The sequence below is a fragment of the Pithys albifrons genome, chromosome 4 (assembly GCF_047495875.1).
Source record: "Pithys albifrons albifrons isolate INPA30051 chromosome 4, PitAlb_v1, whole genome shotgun sequence".
In the NCBI taxonomy this organism is placed as follows: Eukaryota; Metazoa; Chordata; class Aves; order Passeriformes; family Thamnophilidae; genus Pithys; species Pithys albifrons.
The window spans coordinates 76,699,626-76,720,386 of NC_092461.1; the positions used below are offsets into that span (position 1 = coordinate 76,699,626).

The window sequence follows — 20,761 nt, forward strand, 5'->3', positions numbered from 1 at the left end:
CCAATGTGCCTATTCACACAGCAATCATCTTGGTTATAAGCACATCCTTGTATAGTGCCAAGTGTTGAACAGGAAACAGATAATATCCTTGTATACACTAACCATAAAAGCAGACACCAGTATTCTGCCTGTGATAGAGCCCTGAGAGTTAGGAACAGCAGTGACAAAAACACTAACTAAAAATAAAATAGAAATATGGTTACAGTAGCAGTGTTCTAAACAAATATAACCAAACTTGCAGAGATCAGTGTTATATCTAATGCCAAAATTAGATCAGAACAGGTGGTGTGTGTCAAAGAAAAAATGCTATTAATACCAAACAACTCTTTACAAGCCTTCAACACCCTTGACAAAAATCCCTCCAACCACAAAAACAGCCAAAACATTTCTAGAGAAAGTAACATTACAGACTAGACTACCTGTTTTTGGATTCTTGTTATATGAGGAAAGGATAAAGCTACTTTGATAGTCTTGAAAAACTGTACTGAGAAAGACTGCAACATTTGTATTCTCAGTTGTGACAGATGGGTTCTGTCAACATGAACGTGAGGTATTAAAAGAAATTAATCCTCTATCTTGAGATCCATATTAAAGCATTATAATAAAAATGGAAACCCCTGCCATGATTCAGCTGCATTACAAGACTAACATTACTTCATTTTTAAGCAATTTGTTAATTTTTTGGCTGCAGAGAGTACTTTAAAAGTTAGGTGATTCACCACAAGATGAATGCTCATACAACTACGCACAGCAATGCAGCACACCAATAAAAAGAACACCCCCACATTTTACTTATCCTGCCGTTCGGTTTCCCCTAATAGCTGAGCATTGTGTTTCAATGAAAGCAGGAAATGGACAGGATGCAGTATGATGAAAAAAGGTATAGTTTTAGGCTTTACTGTCATCAGTGTATTATTATTAACAGTTCACTAGCACAGCATAACCCTAAATGATTTACATACTATTGATATACCAATATAATACAATCAAATGAAAACGATTAATTTCTAACTTTTTAAACATAATTAAATGAAGCCAAATCACTGAGCTGATTTTCCAGCATGAAAATATCAGGAAAAGGTAGTTCAATTTTGGAAAGCCAATGTAAATTGCTGTGTTACCAGTTTATGATCAAACTATTTCTAATGCATCCATGAGGGTGGAAAAGAAAATGTGTTAAGCATATGAGAAAGCAGTTTGGGTGCCATCATATGCTCCTTGTCAAACTGTTCCACAAAGACAAACACAAGAAAATTTTTACTCATCCACCAATCAGAGGTATTTGTCTGCTTTTTTTTTTCAGATTACACTAATTTCCATAATCTGATTGTTGTTTCTGTACAGAAACATGACAAAAACAAAAGATGTTTATACATAAACAAAAAGATAATATACTTCAAAAACTGCAACAATAGACTCAACAGTTCAGCAAAGGCAGTAACTAGCATTTAGCTCCTTGAAAATTTAAGTGAAGATTTCAGGTATTTTTTGTGCTCAGTAGAGTAACCCAAATGTTCTTCAGTGCTCTGCTCCCCACTTCAGTTCTCTGAGCAGCAGACAAGAGAGAAAGGAACAGACACCACCCTCAGTTACAGCATCCAACCCAACTATGCAGCTGCGGAATACAAACTGAACTAAGGAAAAAAGCCTCAAGAGGGAGGGGAAAAAAACCACCACAAACAAAATCCAAGAACTGCACCAAAAATAGCAAGAAAATCTTTCTGCAGCACTACACACAGAGCAGACAGATAACCCCTGAATTTCTGTTAGCTAGAACCAAATACATTCCTGATGTCATGGCTTGGAAAAAAACAAGCCTGCACACCACAGAAAGCACTACATCATTGTTGAAAATTTTAAGTGTTATTTTAAATAATCTGAATGTTACTTCCTTGATTCCTTTCAGCTGATCAGTATGGTTTTCACTGAGAATCTGGTCTGTCTGCCATCTTTTGGTATTCCTTGATCTGGTGAGAATCTGAGAACGCGCTCACACTTAAAACATGACCTTGACCACATTTCCTATAAACTCGTGGATAAAAGCACATTTTAAGATTACGCAACAGATGTAGGAATGCGAGAAAACATTAGAAACAGCTCTGCCATCTAAACAAGGGGTTTGTATTCAACACGACAGGATTAACCTCTTTGGCATGCAAGGACACACTGGGGACCAGGGAATAAGAACCAATTCAGCAGTTCCATCTTCAACACACTTCATTTAAAATTGCTTTCACCAGCAGTTTGTCAGTGGCTGGGACTTAATGGCCCTTTTCATCTTGCAGCAAGCACACAGACACTACCCATCTTCATACCAACTCCTCCAATGCCTCTATGACAACATGCAAAGAACTCCAACCTACTTAAAGAAAATCAGTTGAATATGACTTGGTATGAGAAAAAGCAAAGAGCAATAACCTGCAGCAATTCATCTCATTCTATTTTACACTACTACATGCACAAAGGTAGAACAACACCTCTGCAAGTGTACCAACAATCTTGGAATGTTTCAGCTGGAACTGTGATCCTTCTTACCAAACAGTCACCTTTACTGCTACTCATACTGTGCCTTTGTGATCAAGCTTTATTAAAAAGGTATCATGCAAAAATATATCAAGTATGAAAGCCACAGCACACCTGATAACTCTTGTTTTACAAATGAGAGCACAGCCAAGTAGACTTGACAGTCTGCTACAATTATTTGTCTTTGCAGACGATCTATCATGGACAGAGTGGATTTTCGTCCATCAACCTGTTTGGAATATACAAACACAGAGCACAGAAAAGCATTAACAAAGACAATACACAACACTCTTCTAAATCTGAGAAATTAAAAATTTCAAAATTAACTGCAAGTGATAGTATTGCTACTAAATCAATTCAGCATTTTGAAGAGCAAAACTATGTTAAAATTCCTTTGACAGGTCATCAAACAAAATCCTACTTAACAGAGAAATTATACACATGTACTAACAGTTATCTTTCCTAAGGTTCTACAAATAGTCATAATAGATTTAAATGTTGTTTAATTATTAACTAAATGCACCAGACATGGAATTAAATGATGTTAGATAGGAAGAGCACAGAAAGGGGTATATGACAAGTGCCAGGGAAAACACAGTCCCCCTTAAAAGCAGAGAGTCAAGTATGTCAGTGTCAATACTTTTTAGTAAGGAAACTCAATATTGAAGAGAAATGGCTTCTTTTTCTGCTGTGGATCTGCTTTGTCACACTAGGCAAGCCATTCACTGGACACCTCTACACTATTACTTTTACTAGTTCTCAATCTGCATGCTTCATTCTTCCTTCATTATTTAAAATGAAAAATCTAAAAAAGGAAGGAAAATTCCCTAGGAATATGCCTGGCTCACAGCACTCTGCAGCCCCAACATCACGGCTTTTGAACGTTCCTAGAGCATGCATGAATTAAAGTTAGCCTGAATCAGACAGGCTATAAGCCTCCTGAAATAAATTAATAGATCATCAACCTGACATGTTAAAAAACAATTACTAACAACAACACAACCTGCTGCTTTAGAAGAGGAATTATCTGAAACGGAGTATTTTACAACAACTAGGTAATCCAAGCAAAATACTTGATTTCATTTCCAAGTTTATCATTAATCTCAACTGCTCTTCACATATCAAAAATAATTTATTCAAAATACAAGGAGGTCAGAAAGGAAGTTTCCAGAAATACCTATCCAAATATTTTAGAAATTATTTTCTTACATTCTTTTTAATTTTATTCTTGATTGTTTCTATAACTCCAGCCTCTTCACTTTCACAGAGTTTCTCTGTAGCCTTTAAGTCATCACATGCCAGTTGCATTTTCTCTTCTTCAAATGTCATCATAGCATTCTACCAAAAACCAAACACATTTGAATGATAAAAATCACAAATATTTTTATTTCTACAGAAGCTATGGGATGGTAAATGTTTTCCCAAAAACTTCAGAATAAAACCTATTTAAACAAAAGTTGTAAGACACGCACAGCAGTACAAGGATTTCTAACATAGAAACACCCAAGTAGAGAATCGAGATCTTTATCAAAATTTCAAGACAAATCAATTCAGAATACAGGAAGTCCCAACCCCCATCTCAGAGCTTCATATGCTATCAAACTGAATACACTGTCACATTACTGGAAACAGGAGAAATTCATTTCCAGTTATTGTTATGTAAGGCACAATTTGCATCTGTGCAGATACTGCTTTTATGTAATTCATCCATATAAATAAAAGGGCTCCAAAGTTGGTAACAACAAACAGTTATCAAATTTCTCAAAATAATAACCACAGTCCCTGCATAGGTAGGAAGAAAAAGAAACTGCATCTGACTGTAGCTACTGCTGAGAAGAATTTCAGGACAAGTAACTTCTTTTCTTGGAGCTTTATTAAACAAAAGCTGTGAATGACACAGACACAGCAAGTGCCACTGCTATATTTAGAACAGCAGCTAAGCAAGACATGTTCAAGATTCTTTGATGCTGCACTGTGAAGTTACACTGGTTCTGCACATCAAGTCAGATAAGCAAGACTGAGAGATGCTCCCTCTTTCCTTTGTGCCCGCCACTGACTTAGAAGGAACATACACTTCAGGAGGTGTCCTAACCAGTGTATTTATCCATACTGCATACTAGAAATTAAACTTATTTCATTTACAAATCATGTATTTCTGACATATTATAATAAATTCTGTCTTTAAAATTAGTATTACCATGGGTAATTTCTGGCGAGATCTGAAATTGAACAGTGAAGTCAGAATAAGGACATTCTAAAAACCAAGATTCAAATATTTTCCAATACAGCTGCTCAGATTTTATACAAGGTATTATTATTTCTAACAGATAAAAAATCCCCACAGCATTTAACAGACCTATCTTGCCCTTTATGACTTTTCAGTCAATCAATATTCTCAGTTCCCATATACCCAGAAAGGAAGCAAACCGAATGGATTAAACTAACACCTTTCATAGGGCAGTATGGATGGAGAAATCTTCAATAGCAAGTGTTACCATAAAAACAGGCATTTGTGAGTTTTCTTTTAAATAAACAAACAAACAAATAAATAAATAACTCCACTGCTCACTTAAGAGCATGTTTCATGTGTTAATGGAACACATAAATACTTTATACATTTAAGAATCTAAATCACAGAACCTTTACTTTCTATTTAAATCTCAAGAGTAAACAAGCTGTACATAATGCAATGCCTTGTTCTCTAGTTACAGCTAAAAATTTGAAAAAAATTAGTCTTTATTATAAAAACTAATTCAGAGTATCCACCATTATGAATGCATGCATGCACATACAAACATGAATCAAGAGATGTGTACTCTGTGTGCTCATCTACTCACCAAAAAACTGACAAAACTGGCTCCAAAACTCATTAATGGGCTATGGTTTCTGTAAAGAAAACAAAACATTGTTAGTATATTTGTACATATTCCTTGTCGTAAAGATCAATACTGTTTTTTTTGGTTTTAACTTGTATGTTGGTAAATAAATCTTGGTGCAGTTTTTTGTATCAGAGAGCTACAGAAAAATAAAAATCCATCAATTCTACTCTCCTCTTGTGATCCATCCCTACAATTTTATCCTACCAGACAAGTGTTAATGGGTTATATTAAGAGATTCCCATTTCCATCTGTTTCTAAGAATTCAAGATTCTAAAATATGCATCTACCACATGACAAAGTTGTTGTAAATACAAGGTTCTTACAAGTCTTATGGTTTTATAGCTGTTTGTCTCAAGTTCAGAATACATATTACTAGAGTATATGGAACAGCTTTAAGATGCTTCACCTATTCTCTTTGCAGGACTATTCCCAAAGGGTGAAAGCAGCAGCTGGATCAAAAACCACAGGCAACCAAATCCCTAGAATTATGCAGGACAGGTTTTAAGCTTCAGGACAACTGTAGTCACACAGACCATGAGATACAGTAATGTCACACAGAAGGCACTTGCAAAAATTAAAATTAAAATGTCAGGATGTCAGTGGTACCCCTCTTCATCACACTGTTCAGCGGTGGCCGCCAGGTTATATAAAAACACAGACTTACAGGATTTAAGAATTATCATTTATGATACAGATACATGTATTTTGTTACAGTTCAGCACGTAATTTGTTTTCAACTTTATTCTGTAAGCATTAAAGAAGAGTTTTTAAATAGTACAGGCACTTGAAAAACATGAAGAAAGAAGTGTATTACTAAAACACAAATTTCCAGTAGTCAATCTGTATTATATAATACAAGAGTCTGGTTTGGGTTTTTTTTCCAAAAGAAGCAGTCAGCAATGTTTCCCACACACATACATCCCTTATCTCACTTTCTGGTTTAGCACAGATATCTAAAAGCAAGGACATGAACAAGAACAATAAGAAAGAAAAACAGGGATGATAAACAAAGCATGTCATAACCGAAACCCCCTTGCCTTTTTATATACATTTCTCAATTATGGATATACACATAAAAATGTCAGATCAATATAACTTGTCCCATTTTTTCATTATTTTTCGAGAAGTACTTCCCCCTTTGTTGGCAGGTTAACAAAGAACAGCTGCCAGTCAATGTCTCTGCCATTCAGTACCTGGACTGTTCTCTACCAGTAGCTGTGTTTCACAGGGCAGCAGCAACAGCTACACAAATTACACTCCCTGCAGCTGGCACTTCCAGCAGGAACTCTGCTGCACAGGGCATGGGGCGATCTCATAATCCCCCTCCCAGTCCAGGAGATGTGTGGGATCCCTTCAGCAGCCAGTCTCACCACACTATTCCACAGCATGACCTTCACCACACCTTTCAAGGTCACACCTCCTGTATTATCAATACCACCTGATGTAAAATTGCAGAACTGACAAGCACAAGGTATTTTTACTTTTATGTCCCTAAGTATGAACTTGCAGTTACATCATACTTTCAAGGAAGCTCAGAAATAAACCAAATGTTTCATTTTTGAGTTTCCTCAGATCAACATAGGCAGAGAGAAAGCAGTTCTGGGGAATTAAAAAAATGTTAAAATAATGTAAAAAAATGAGGCAGCTAGTTACAGTCCAGAGCCAAGTGGTCTTTAAAGACTACAAAATACACTGAAGCACTTACTGCAAGTGGTGAAAATTCGCCACAGTACTTTAATGTGTTCTTGTCTGAGTACAACTAAGTTTCTTCCCCAATTACATATTTACCTTTTCAACTGATCTTTCAAAACTGCTTCGACACTTACACTCTTGACACTCAACTGCTGACTTTGTTCCCAGTCCATCCCCCATAATCAAAGATGAAACAACGAAAAAATCAAGAACCACATCACTCTATTGTGAAATTATCCATAGCAGTAACACAAGAGGTAAGTGTTGCAGATCAGTTCTCTTCAACTTTCAGTCACTCAGTCTATAAAAAGCATTGCCATTACAGCACATATGGGCTGTAGCAAAAAAGGACCCTGAGGCTAGAAAACATGATGCATAATATTATACTCTGTCTGGGAGATGCTTCTGTTGAGACCATGGAGTTTGGCAATGAAAACACAAAAACTTCACTGTAGGAGCTCCCCACACAGAGTTTGTCATCACTAAACAAAAAAAGAACTCTTCTGCCACATTCCTAAGTAGTTGCTGTAGTCACTATAATTGCAGCTTTATGGAAGATCATTAGTAAGGTAATTTTAAAATTAATTTTAAACAATAACCATGTTCAGTCCTTAGTCTTTGTGAATATTGTGTTGGATCGTAAATTCTTCAACAGCTTAGGGTTATCTTCTCTTTGAGAGCCAGGAAAAACGTTTGCAATGGCACAATACTGTCCCAGTAAAAACTACAATGTGACTAATGATGACAAGTTTCTGAGAAAAATACAGTACCACAAAAACAACCCTTGACTTAAGCTCCTTATCAGTGACCTTTGGCTTCAGCACCAAGTTACATAAAGTTGTTGACATACACAAAAGTGAGGCAGCACCTGAGAAAATACTAACAGCAAACCAATGGCTGTATCAATGTTGACAAAAGTTATGGAACTGAATACAAATTAACATTGGGACACTGCAAAAGCCAAGTTGTCCCCAGGAATTTGAAAGCAATAACCTCCATTAAGTAACAAAAAAATCTCGACTTTTAATTAGCTCAAGGAAGAAAAAAAATAAGCCAGACGTTCTTTAAAACACCATTTGCACCTCACCTAGAAACCAGGACTCATATCTTTATTATAGGAAATTGTGCTATTAAAAGCATTACTAAAAGATACCACAGTAAAAGGTTCTACATATCAATACAGTTGGTACTTGTAACTACACCTCATTGAAACACTTAAGAGCACTGAAGTAAAACTTTCTTCCAGGTATATAAACCAGCATTACATGAGACATTCTGTCCCCCAATAAACCCTGATTAATTTGCCTCTCGTATCATAGCATATCTTTAAGATATTAATTCACTTTCAGAAGAAAGGCCTTTGCCATGCCCCATTTTCACAAAGGAGTCTTAAGCCCTGGTTTAGTAAAGCTGAGATAATACAGCCCAATTTTATCCTGAAAAAATAAATCAGAACTGAAGCACAAAAAAAAACAAACAAAAAACCAAAATAATTTACTTCTTTTTTTCCTACAGCAATTTCTAAGACAATATTTCCCTTCTAAATACATCAGCTTCTAAAGCCACTACAGCCTAGCTCAGGTTTAAATTTAGAGCTATGTAATTAACCTGCCAACATTTCCTCTGCTTTTCTAGGCATTGCTACTTTAACCACAGTCCACTATGAATTCCAGTCATTATCCTGATAGTGATGCTCAAGTTGAAATAAAAAAATTATTTTCCTCCAAAGTGGGACAGTAAAGCATAATGGCATAATTCATGTAAGTTCACAGATTAAATACAGAAACAGCAACTAAGTATTTTAAAACAAGCAGATATATGTGTAAATATAAGGGTAAGGAATTTACTGCAACAACATACAAATCCTTTGGCCACTATTCCATCACAGATTATTCTAAAGTATGTTCTAAAAATTACTTGTCAGACTACAAACATGACAGACCTACATAAGTATATATCTCATCCAGTACCGGTGTATGAAATGCTCAAGGTAATTTAAGTGTCATGGAAGCATTACAGTATTAGGACACATTGCAAACTGCATATGCCAGATCTAGGTTTACCTTACATTTCATAATCAGGCCAAATTTGTTTTGTTAGAAGAACCCTTACCATACACTTCTTACCTTGCTGTGGTACACAGTTATTACACATTTAGAATACACTACTAAAGATCACTGCCCTTGTAAGTAACTCTCCTTTCTATACATCCATGTAGCAGCTGCTCCTCTGCCTATCACTGCAATAAACAAAAGCATCCAGGGTTTCCACCAGGGCACTCATGATTTATTCCCGCACTGCCAATCCAGATGTTATCATCCTTCTCCCAGTCAGTTCCCACTCTGCTGTCCTTATCTTTGGAGAAGCTACTGAAGCATCTACTAAACCTCTTAAATTCTGTTCTTAAGGTTCCTTTGCTAAGCAAGAATTTTATCAGTGATTAGACAGTCCATACATGGGCCATAATCTACCTACTGATCAATGCTGGTTCAATGTCACCTTGTCTCAACTTGTATTTGTGTCAAAAGTACTTGAATTAGAATCAGCATTTTAAATGGGTAATATGAGGTCCAAATACCTGTTCACAGGGGAACTTCTGGTCCACTGCTGAACCTTGTAGGTCTGTTAATACATATAATGTAACAAGTCAACTTTTATTTCAGGGGTTTTAGGTAGTCATACTGAGCTTTTTTCCCACTTGCTCCAGCTTCCCATTTGTCTCCATGTTCTGCTTTACCCTAGCAGGTTGTACTGCATATTTTTCTACATTGGCCTCGCTCTTTAGATCTTTACACATTTTGTCTTAGAATCACATTTCCTCTACATCATCTTAATTTTGTTCTTTGGAGATGACCTTGTATATATTTTATATATCATCTTGTACTATTGTTCTTTCCATTCAGATGAAAGTTGAAAACTTTATCAAAGCCTTCTCAGATGTAAGTCATTCATGCAGAGTAAAACATTTGGCTGGTAGCAGACAGAAAATTGTTGGATTTCTCGTGACATAACATTCCTGATCTCATGGATTTATGCTCTGCCAGCCAGGAGGGCCAACTGTGTCCTGGGGGGCATCAGGCACAGAGTTGCCATCCGGTCGAAGAAGGCGATTGTCAACTCTGTGCTGGTGTGGCCTCACCTTCAGTCCTGTGTGCAGTTTTGGGCACCATAATGTAAGAAACATACTAAGCTGTTAGAGAGTGTCCAAAGGAGGGCAAGGAAAATGGTGAAGGGCCCTGAGGGGAAACCATACGAAGAGTAGCTGAGGTCACCTGGTCTGTTCAGCCTGGGGGAGACCTCATTGCAGTTACAACTTCCTCCTGATGGGAAGAGGAGAGGCAGGCACTGATCTCTTCTCTGTGGTGACCAGTGACAGGACCTAAGAGAATGGCCTGAAGCTCTGTCAGGGGAGGTTTAGGTTGGATATTAGGAAAAGGTTCTTCATCCAGAGGGTCTTTGGGCACTGGGAGAGGCTCCCCAGGGAAGTGGTCATGGCACCAAGCCTGACAGAGTTGAAGGAGTGTTTGGACAGCACTTTCAGGCACATGGTGCAATTCATGGAGTTGTCCTGTGCAGGGCCAGGACTTGAGCTTGATGATTCTGAGGGTCCCTTCCAACTCAGTATATTCCATGATTCTACGATTTATGTTGTGAGTCAACACTTAGCTAAAAACTCCTGATTTCATTTGACATTCTCTTCTCCCTTAGCTGGAGGAAGTTTTTAAATAATTTTTTAATTGCAAATGGTTTTATGAAGTGAAGAATCAGCAGAAAAAAAAGGAAAAAAGTCTTTTGACAGTTTATTTCCTTCTTAGATGTTAAGGAATCTAAAAAAACACAAGCAGAAAAAGAACACTTGCTCCAGCCTTCTTGCTAGGGTCAGGGTGGTTCACCAAAACAATACCATCCCATGGGCTGACTGAGGGCTCCATCTCCAATGCCTGTGTCCCTGGTTAACCTCCACAACTCTTGCAGCTTCCACAGGTACTCAAAGCTTAAATCAATGAGAACTGGGATAGTCTCAGCATTGTTCAAGCTGAATAGGAAGATTGATATCTGACAGTTTCAAATATGAGTTGGCACTATGGGGACCTGACACAGCTACAAGCACTAAAGACAGTGGTGCTGTCTGCTGCAGCTTTTATGAAAATACAACATCCACTGGTATTTGAATGTTATCACCAGTGACAGGTGGAGGATCTGCACTTCTTAAAAAAAAATAAACTCATGAAAAAGCACATGCAGATTCTGTTGATACTTTCAGCTGATTTTGCAAAGCCTAGTCTCTTCCCTTAAGTATAATTTAGAACAAAACAAATCACAAACTACACCTGACAAAATATTACCTGTTTTAGTGTGATAGCTCTTGCAGTTCCAATCACGTTACATCTGACACACAACTGACATATTCGTCCGACTTCTTCACATTCTATACAGATATATATGAGCTCTGAACACCAAAAGACAATATACTTCTCTTCCACACCCAACATAGAAACAATGGTTCTATAATCCATTCAAAGTACCACCACTCTTCAAAGGCAAGACTTCCTTGGTGTGGTTATACATACGAAACAGCTGCAATTCCTACCCTAGTTTCCTCAGGGACTGCATTATGACCAGTTTTCAAACATGACTGATTCTGGGCTCAGCAGTCACTTTGTGGAAGATGCAAAAATGCAGAATAGCAAAGTAAAACAGATCCCACCTGCTCTGGAGGCAAGGTTGTCTACTGTCAAAAAAAAATAGAAGCATTGATTTGAATTAATTTTTCACAAGATCTTTCAGGTGGCAAATGAAGTAAAAAATAATTAAAACCACAAGTAAAATCAGTAGCTTCTAAGAAACAATTTTAAGCGGTTTAAATGATGTGGCTACTGAAACTGCAGTTTTGCTGAGTAACTGAGTTTCCAAATAGTCTTCTAGGTTCTTAAACAGTTTTCGTAACAAAAAGACCTCAATTCCTCCCTTCACTTCTGCGATTTATTTGATAACTGTTAAGCTTCTGAAACAGAGCTAAACTACCTGCATAAGCAGTAGCTTAAAATTAACATTTTCTATAAGAAAGGTCACTTGAAATACAGACAATTATCCAGTTAAAAAAGCTGCATTCCATCAGACATCTCTGAGCTCCAGTGTCACAAATTACACACATCTATATTAAATTACCCTGAGTGGTTCGTTTGGCTTACGAGCCCCATTAAGGATGGGTTCTATTTCACAATTCCAAGCACATACCAAAAAACCATACTCATTAAGACTGCAGCCAAAGAAACATTAGTGAACTCCACGCAGGAAGAACACATTCAAGACAAGTATAGAAGCAAAAACTGTTGGGAAAAAAAGTGGACCTCGCTGCATATGCCTCCAAAATTCACATTTATAGGAAGTTAAGCATACTTTGCTGTATCTTTTGTCCTACATCAAATACATTTTCAACATACAGTTAATCTGCAATTCAATAAGGCTCTACTAGTTCACAGCAAGAGGAACCTTGCCATAAATTTTGGGATGAAGTAGAAAGTTTTTGAATGACTGTGAAAATCTCCAGCTCTAAGATGGCAATTATAAACCTATGAATCATGAACCATTAATCTAAAGAAGGAATTCCTATTTACTCCTTGTAGGTGGTGGTTAAAGGCCGGGATCAAAAAGTACACTGAACTCAAAGGCACTTCTTGACAAAATCAAAAAAAGAAAAGTCTGCACCTGGAAAAAAAGATTGGCAAGTTTCTGCATTTAAGGTATCTTTAGCAATAAAACTCCTAGATAAACAAGAGAACAGTTTGCAGAAGAGATCATTATTTACCCTTTCAAGGGAGGATTAAACTGCCTTTTGAAAACAGGAATCTTAACAATTTTACTCCCTAGCACTACTTGACAAAGTAAGATCACGTATTTAGAGTTCTTAGACTACATTCAGATTCACAGTACTGAGAGAAAGCAATGGCACAACACAACCAAAAGTGGAGAGGAAAAGTCATCAAGTGTTTCTTAACTGGCACCTTAAAAAAATTACATAACACAAAACCAAGCAACTGAACAACTGACAACTCCAACAGAAAGAAATAATCAGGAAGTAAGTAACTCATAGGGTGCAACTGCTCCAGAGACATGGCACTCAGGGACACAGTTTAGTGCTGGCCTTGGTAGCCAGTACTGGGTTAAGAGTTGGACGTGATGATCTTGGGGTTTACGGATGTGAGGAATCCAGAACTGGACTTTACTTGCCACCTGCAACATCCCAATTAGTTCTACACAACAGTACTGTGCATGTGACCTAGCAGTATACACTAAAGACAGGATGATGTATTTAGTATTAGACTGTTGCACGTACACAATAAAGTTGTTATTCCATTATTATTAAGGGCAATGTTCTTAATTTGTCTTACTCTCTGCACTCTACTTCCAACCATCCTTTTCATAAATAAGATTTAAGTACATAAGTACAGGATCACTATGAAGGTCTATTTTAAGCCAACCAAAGCCGTTTTTTAATCCCACAACAACAATATAGTGCACATTAATTATTTAGAATGTATGCGCAATTACAGTAGCTCAAGCTCAGGTGGAAGACATTAGTCCTCAGAAAAAAAAGCAAGGACAGATAGGGGCAATCTTTTCTTTAAGACTGACTTGTACAGCTGTGCTAATGCCATTCCTACCAGATGCCCACTTAACGCAGAAACTTAGACATGATGTATGCAGAGATTATAAACATAATCTTACAGCCTGAAGATAATCAGAGCAGCACTTAGGGACCTTCCATCGTTCTCTCTTTTGTAGGCTGAAAACCACATCAGAACACATACAAGCACCCAAACAAAAACACGTATCCAGGCTCGTGTGCATGTTTACACACACAGGACAGAAAAACGCAGCCAGTGCTACCGAGGGACCCCGGCCTGGCCCTTCCCCACCCCTGCAACGCGGACCTGCAGCCCCTCACGCAGGACCCTGAGGGCAAATCCAGCAGTGTGTCCTTGTGGCCAAGAAAACCAACAGAATAGCTGCATTAGGAAGAGCATTGCCAGCAGGTCGAGGGGGGTGATCCTGCCCCTCTGCGCAGCCCTGGCGAGGTCACATCTGGAGTGCTGCGTCCAGTTCTGGGCTCCTCAGTGCAAGAGAGACATGGAGCTCCCGGAGTGGGTCCAGCAGAGCGCAACGAGGATGACTGGGGGACTGGAGCATCTGTTAGGATAAAAGGCTGAGGAAGCTGGGCTTGCTCAGCCTTGAGAAAAGACGACTGAGAGGAGACCTCATCAATGTATATAAATATCTAAAGGCAGGCTGCCAGGCTCTTCTCGGTGGTGCCGAGCAATAGGAGAAAAGGCAACGGACACAAACTGATGTGGGAAGATCCATGTGAATAAGAGGAAGAACTTTACTGTGCGGGTGGCCGTGCAGTGGAACAGATCGCCCTGAGAGGCTGAGTCTCCTTCACTGGAGGTTTTCAGGAACCGTCTGGACATAATCCTATGCCATGTGCTCTAGGACAACGCTGCTTGAGCAGGGAGGTTGCAGCTGACGACCCACTGCGTTCCCTTCCAACCCGATCCATTCAGTGAATCACGCCTGCCCCTTCCCTCCGAGAGCGCTGCCCGAGGCGAGGGTGACCGGGCCCGACCCCGCTCGGTGCCCGCGGCGGGAGGCCCGCGCCGGGCAGGGGCAGGGGCGGAGGGGCGGCCGGGGCTGACCTGTATTTCTTGAAGAGCTGGTCGGACTCGCGGAAGCCGTTGTTCAGCAGCATGTTGATGCCGGCCAGCGCCAGCTCCGCGTCCTCGATGGGCAGCGGCGCCTCCTCGTCCTCCCGCGGCGGCGGCTGCTCCGAGCCGGCCATGACGATGAGGAGGCAGCGGGACCCAGCCGGGTCTCCCGCACCTACCTACCTACCTACCTACCTGCCTGCTGACCCACCCGCCCGCCGCTTCCCGGGCGGCTCGGCGCTGCCTCGGCCGCCCCACAGGAGGAGCCGGAGCCGGGAGCGCCCGGTGCCCGCGGAGCCGCGTCCCGGCGGTGGCAGAGCCGCCGCAGCCGCCGCGTCCGCACAACCCCGCACACCCCCCGCAGCCGCCGCGCCCGCCCCGCGCCACAGCGCGCAGGCGCCGCCGCAGGGGCCGCGCAGGCGCGGGGGCGCGCGGGGTGCGGGGCAAGTGAGCGGCGGGCGCGGGGCAGGGGCTGCCTTGGCGGTGCCGCTGGTGCCACTCTCTCCCTGCCCTCCGCCCGCCCCCAGAGGGACAGGGTTACTTCATGTACCGAGTTGGAAGGGACCCACAAGGACCATCGAGTCCGACCACTGCCCCTGCACAGGACACCGCAAGAACCACACCATGTGCTTTAGAGCGCTGTCCAAACACTGCTTGAACTCTGTCAGGCTTGGTGCCATGACCGCTTCCCTGGGAAGCCTGTTCCAGGGCTCAAAGACCTTTTCCTAATATCCAGGCTGAGTCTCCCCCGACAAAACTTTAGGCCATTCCCTCAGGTCCTGTCATTGGTCACGAGAGAGAAAGAGATCAGTCCCAGCCCCTCCTCTTCCCCTCACCGGGAAATTGTAACTGCAATGAGATCTCTCTTTAGTCTCCCCCAGGCTGAACAGACCAGGTGACCTAAGCATCTCTTCATATGGCTTCACCTCAAGGCCCTTCACCATTTTCCTTGCCCTCCTTTGAACACTCTCTAACAGCTTAGTATGTTTCTTGCATTATGGTGGCCAAAACTGCACACCGGACTTGAGGTGAGGCTGCACCAGCACAGAGTTGACAATCGCCTCCTTTGACCGGATGGCAACTCTGTGCCTGATGCCCCCCAGGACACAGTTGGCCCTCTTGGCTGGCAGGGCATAAATCCATGAGATCAGGGATGTTATGTCACAAGAAATCCAACAATTTTCTGTCTCCTACCAGCCAAAAGTTTTACTCTGCATGAATGACTTACATCTGAGAAGGATTTGATAAAGCTTCCAACTTTTTCTTTGTATCTTTCTTATATTGTGGCACCCAAAGCAGCACACAATATTCAAAGTGACGCCACCCCCGTGCAGAGCAGATCTGGACAATTCCCTCCCTCAACAGGGTGGTGATGCTTTGTCTGATGCCCCCCAGGACACAGCTGGCTCTCCTGGCTACCAGGGCACTGCTGACTCTGCCCAGGGACTCCAGGGATGGCACAGTGAGTGCCAGCAGGAGAGAGGTGGGCTCTGATGCCTGTCTTGGGGGTGTCTGTGCGTGGAGTTGGTGGGGTTTGCCTCCCTTCACCATGTGCCACCTTCCCTCACCACCCTCACACCTCTGCTCGCTGTGCTGGTGGGCACTGCAAAGGTGTGGGTGGGTGGCTGCTGCTCACCTGTCCTCCCTCAGGTGGACTCTCCACAGCCCTGAGGCTCCTCACAAGACCCACTGGAGTTTTTCAGTTTTCATGGGTGGGATGCAGCAGATGCCAACCAGGCCTTGGGCATGAAGTAGTGAAGTCCTAAGTCCTCCTCTGACAAGGCAGCTTTCGCTTCCAAGAGAAGTGATTATTTTTAGCTATGATTTTTTAAATGATTTTAATCAGTGACCAAAGTCACTAGTACAGAAACTGAAGTTCCTCTTTTGTGACTTTGTGACCTCCCCAGTGCAAGTCTGGGAAACTGGGGTAAGAGAAGTACACTTGTGTAAATGTACCCATTCCAAACCAAAATGGCCAATTACCTGGATGATGAAATTACATTCATGTTGTTTTTAGCCTTCCTTGCAGGAAGAGACTTTCTTTGCTGTGCTTAAATTTAGGTGAATACAAAGGCTGTTACCAGCCACATGGTCAGCTACACAGTGCTTCAGCTGCTCTGGTGAAAAATTTAAGGATCAGACTGAACCCTATCCCTTGCTAGCATGGAACCAGATGCTACTTTTAGTGGCAGCCCCTCTTCCCTGTAAAGGAAAACATCTGTCTTCCTTTAAATCAAGTAGCAATATTTCTGTACATGCCTTGTGGGAAATACTCAATGCCAAAACCCTTGAGACAACACCTTTTGAAAAGTGAGGATTGCCTAATACCAGAAGGCTTCTGAATCTGTCAGGTATGAACTGGGTTCTTAGGCCGATTGCCAGCCCCCCTGTCTTACTGAATGGGGCTGGACATTCGGGAGTGTTTAGAGAGGACATACCTTCTCTTACAATGCACATATCCCAAACAGCATGATCTACACAGCCCAGAAATCCTTAAGGACTTAAAGGAAGTCAGCACAGCATGACTGGGGAACAGCATGTTCTTTGATGTATTTACAGGTTATTTGTGAAATTTGGACTCCAGAAATGCAAACAGCCTCACTAAAAGGAAATTGCTTGCAGTTTCACCACCTTTGTTCTCTGTTTCAGGTGTGCACAAGGCATAGAATTCCAGGTGAAAACAGTTATGTACATAAGGTAATCTACCAGGCACAATTCTTTGACAGAGAGGTTCATGGTTGAGCAGTTTATTATATCCTTTCCCTTAGCCCCATGTAATGAATTTGATCAAGAGGCAATGAATCTTCATATGGATTCCCTGACAACTTGCCATAGAGAAGGCTAATTCCCACCTCCAAACACTGTTTCTGAGGAGCAAAAAGCCAAGTCCTTTGTGAAACACCTACTCCACTCCTCCAAAGCTAGACTCGTATTTTCTAGCCCCTGTGTTTGAATAACAGCGTAGCAGGACCGTGTGCTCCCTTCAGGTTTTGGCCCCATGCACAAGGAACTAAAATTCAATTGAAATCTTCTTTTTGGTGTCCAGTTGATCCAGACTTTACTCAGGGCTAGCACAGATAATTTGTTTCCTGTAACAAATGCTTTCATTAGTATCCAGTAGCTATCTATTAATTTTGAAACTCAAGATGTGAGTTGCTAAATCAACTCTGCAGAAACACAGCCGTAAGTGTGTGAAAAAAATCAGCAGAATGAAACTACACTTCAACTACTCAGTAGAGAAGTAACACATTTTGGACACCAGTAATGAAGGAATATGACATCAGCAATTTGAATTCAGCAGCTGAGTAGCAGCAGATTTATAGTGCCCACGCTGTGACATGCTTTGCAACCTCATTTTCCTCCAGAATTGAATTGGAAATCAGCAGGGCTGTAAGTCTCCCTGGCTGCCCTGTAATGGCAGATGAGGTTTTGTGGTGGGTTACAGTTACTTTGATTCACACAGAGGATGTGCTACCACTGATTCAGCCTGATAAAAATGGCTGAGGGAGCGAAGAAACCACAGTGAACTGGACTACATGGATGACTTGTATATGCTAATCAAAGCTCTTATTTACTTACCAGTCTAGCTACCCTCTAAATGTCTTTCTTTGGGATTTTTTTTTCCTTTTAATACCCAGTAGCATACTGTCAGCATGACAGGCACTCATAAGCCAACAGTTTCAGTAGAGGGGCCAGTCAGTGTCTAGATTTCCCTTTGCTTCACAGCTTGCTGCAGTGCAGTATTGAATAACCTGTGCTGCTGTGTCCTGTTACCTCTCTCTTATGAAAACTGATTATAATTACTCCAGGACAATAAAGTTACTGATGCTGAACAAGAATTGTACTTTTAATGAATTAACTGGCCAAAAATTTCCCATATCTTTGCAATAGTCACATCACAGAATTGTGGTGGTTTTACAGCCCCTTTGCAGGACACTACTTTTTTAGTCCAAGACAGCCTATATCTTTTACTACTCACTTGCTTTTCCCTTTGACAAGCTTTCCATGTTTCTGCCCTGCCATTTTGCTTCTGACAGGGAGAAGTCCTGCAAGTCATCATCTTCACATACTGATTCCTGAATAAAAAATAGTTTTTCATTGGTATTTTTCCTCTGTAAGTCTAATTGGAATTTAAGCCCTATTCATGAATGACAGAGAAGGGCAGAATTTTAAGAAGCAGGAAACAAATTATTACAGAAGAACTTAATGATTTATCTAAAGCATCAGAGACAAAAGAGTTAAAATCAAGGACAGGCCTATATTCCTATTTTCTTTAATATAATTTTCATGCTCTGTAAATTAGGTCCCACTTGTCTCAGGGCCGTTCTCCACTGTGTCTGAATATGGCAAGCGAACTGCTTGCTCCTGCCTCAGAGTGCCCTAAACCTCATTTTGCTGGGTTTCTTTTTACCATCTTGTTCCCATACTCTACTTCTGTCCTTGTGCACCTCAATAAGCCTGGTACAATTTACACTTTTTAAGATGCAGATGAAATTTCAGCAGGGGATTAGAACATCTGATCACCAGAAATTAAGTTAGAATCACTTATTATTTCAGTACAGAGAAGTAAAATCCTTCACAATGGAATGAACTGTTTTCCTCTGTGTTGCATAAACTGTGTATGTATATAGCATGTTGGAAATACCAGTTAAAATCATAAAGACATCTCCTACACTTTTTCAGACTCAGACACAAACCTGCAGTATCTGTTCCTATAATTCTGAATTCCTTTCTGAGGATTTAATACTCTAGTTCAATATCAGTTGGAGTCCCGTTGTTGGTTACAAAATGGTGTTACAATCCAGGATACAGCCATCTTTTCCAAACCATCAGAAGGGCCTTATCTGTGTCAGACTGCCAGTAATGGCTACTGAGTATATAAATGTGAGTATCTTCCCTTTTTGAATATACTGTATGTGGTAAGAAAAAAATGAAGTTCACAAATACATTTCTAAGGAAATGTACTTTTAAAGTGGCTAAAGTCACTTGTGCTTGTGCCTCACACTGTATCTCTGATTTTGCAACAGTGAGGGTGCCTGTCTATTGTGTCTTGTCACTTAAATATTTATGAGTGGTAAGCTCTACATTGCTTATCATCATGCATTTTATATACAGTACAGCAACTAAGCACTACTACAAAGCCAAGCTAATCTTCAGAGCTGACTCTCCACATTTTCTGATTAATATGCATTGTCATTATAAGGACTAAATCCAGCCTGAGGACACACATGAAATGACTGTTGAAATAACTTGTCTGTTCTGTCAATAGACAAGGAGTATGCATACATATCCTGGTAAAACAGAACAGGCTCAATGAGGCTTTTCATCCAAAGTATTCCTAGGGTACTTAAAATTAGTCTTTTGACCCTTTCCTTTGATTAAAGACAGTGACAGTAATAACAATTAGAGGAATAACTGCTGGGTTTTTGCAGTGGACCTTATTCAAGAATCAGCTACTCTTTCCTCTCACAAGCTTTCTGTTTTCCCTGCCTTTTCCTCACAGGAAGCCTTTTGTATATGGTGAGCTATCAGATGGAAGGTGACTGATCCTTCAGTCCTGGTCTTTTGAGCACTGTCTTGTGGCTGCTCTTGGCTAGTCTGTAACATAGGCTGTGCTGTGGCACTTTCCCACATAGAAATCAAAGATGGCTGGGTCAGAGCAGGGAAAGTTCTTGGAATGTCAAAAAGAGGACTGAAAGAGGAGACAGAGCAAGTAAGAGCAATTTCACATGGTTTTTTTCATATTTTGCTTATATTTGGTAATGTTTATTTTTATCCACAGTTCTTGTTGCTCTGGACCCAATATATAATTAGTCATATAATGGGATAAAAAGATGTGCAGTTACACAGAGTTATTTTTACTGAAGCATATAAAGGTGTATAATTTTTGCTATATAAAGAATGCTGAGTACTAGAGCTTTTTGGAATTGGGACTTTTTTCCCCAGAATGTGCTAATAGCC

General features: G+C 40.6%; 1 protein-coding gene across 1 annotated transcript in view; it reads right to left on the minus strand.

The window, feature by feature from the left end:
- Positions 1-15,153, minus strand: part of TTC39C (tetratricopeptide repeat domain 39C) — a 38,038-nt gene extending 22,885 nt beyond the window's left edge. The window contains exons 1-4 of the mRNA XM_071554659.1: positions 14,792-15,153; positions 5,361-5,409; positions 3,733-3,861; positions 2,638-2,752 (exon numbers count right to left, since the gene is read on the minus strand). Of these exons, the coding sequence (XP_071410760.1) occupies positions 2,638-2,752; positions 3,733-3,861; positions 5,361-5,409; positions 14,792-14,934 (436 nt within the window). The 5' untranslated portion in view covers positions 14,935-15,153. The remainder of the gene's footprint in view (positions 1-2,637; positions 2,753-3,732; positions 3,862-5,360; positions 5,410-14,791) is intronic.
- Positions 15,154-20,761: the final 5,608 nt, after the last annotated feature.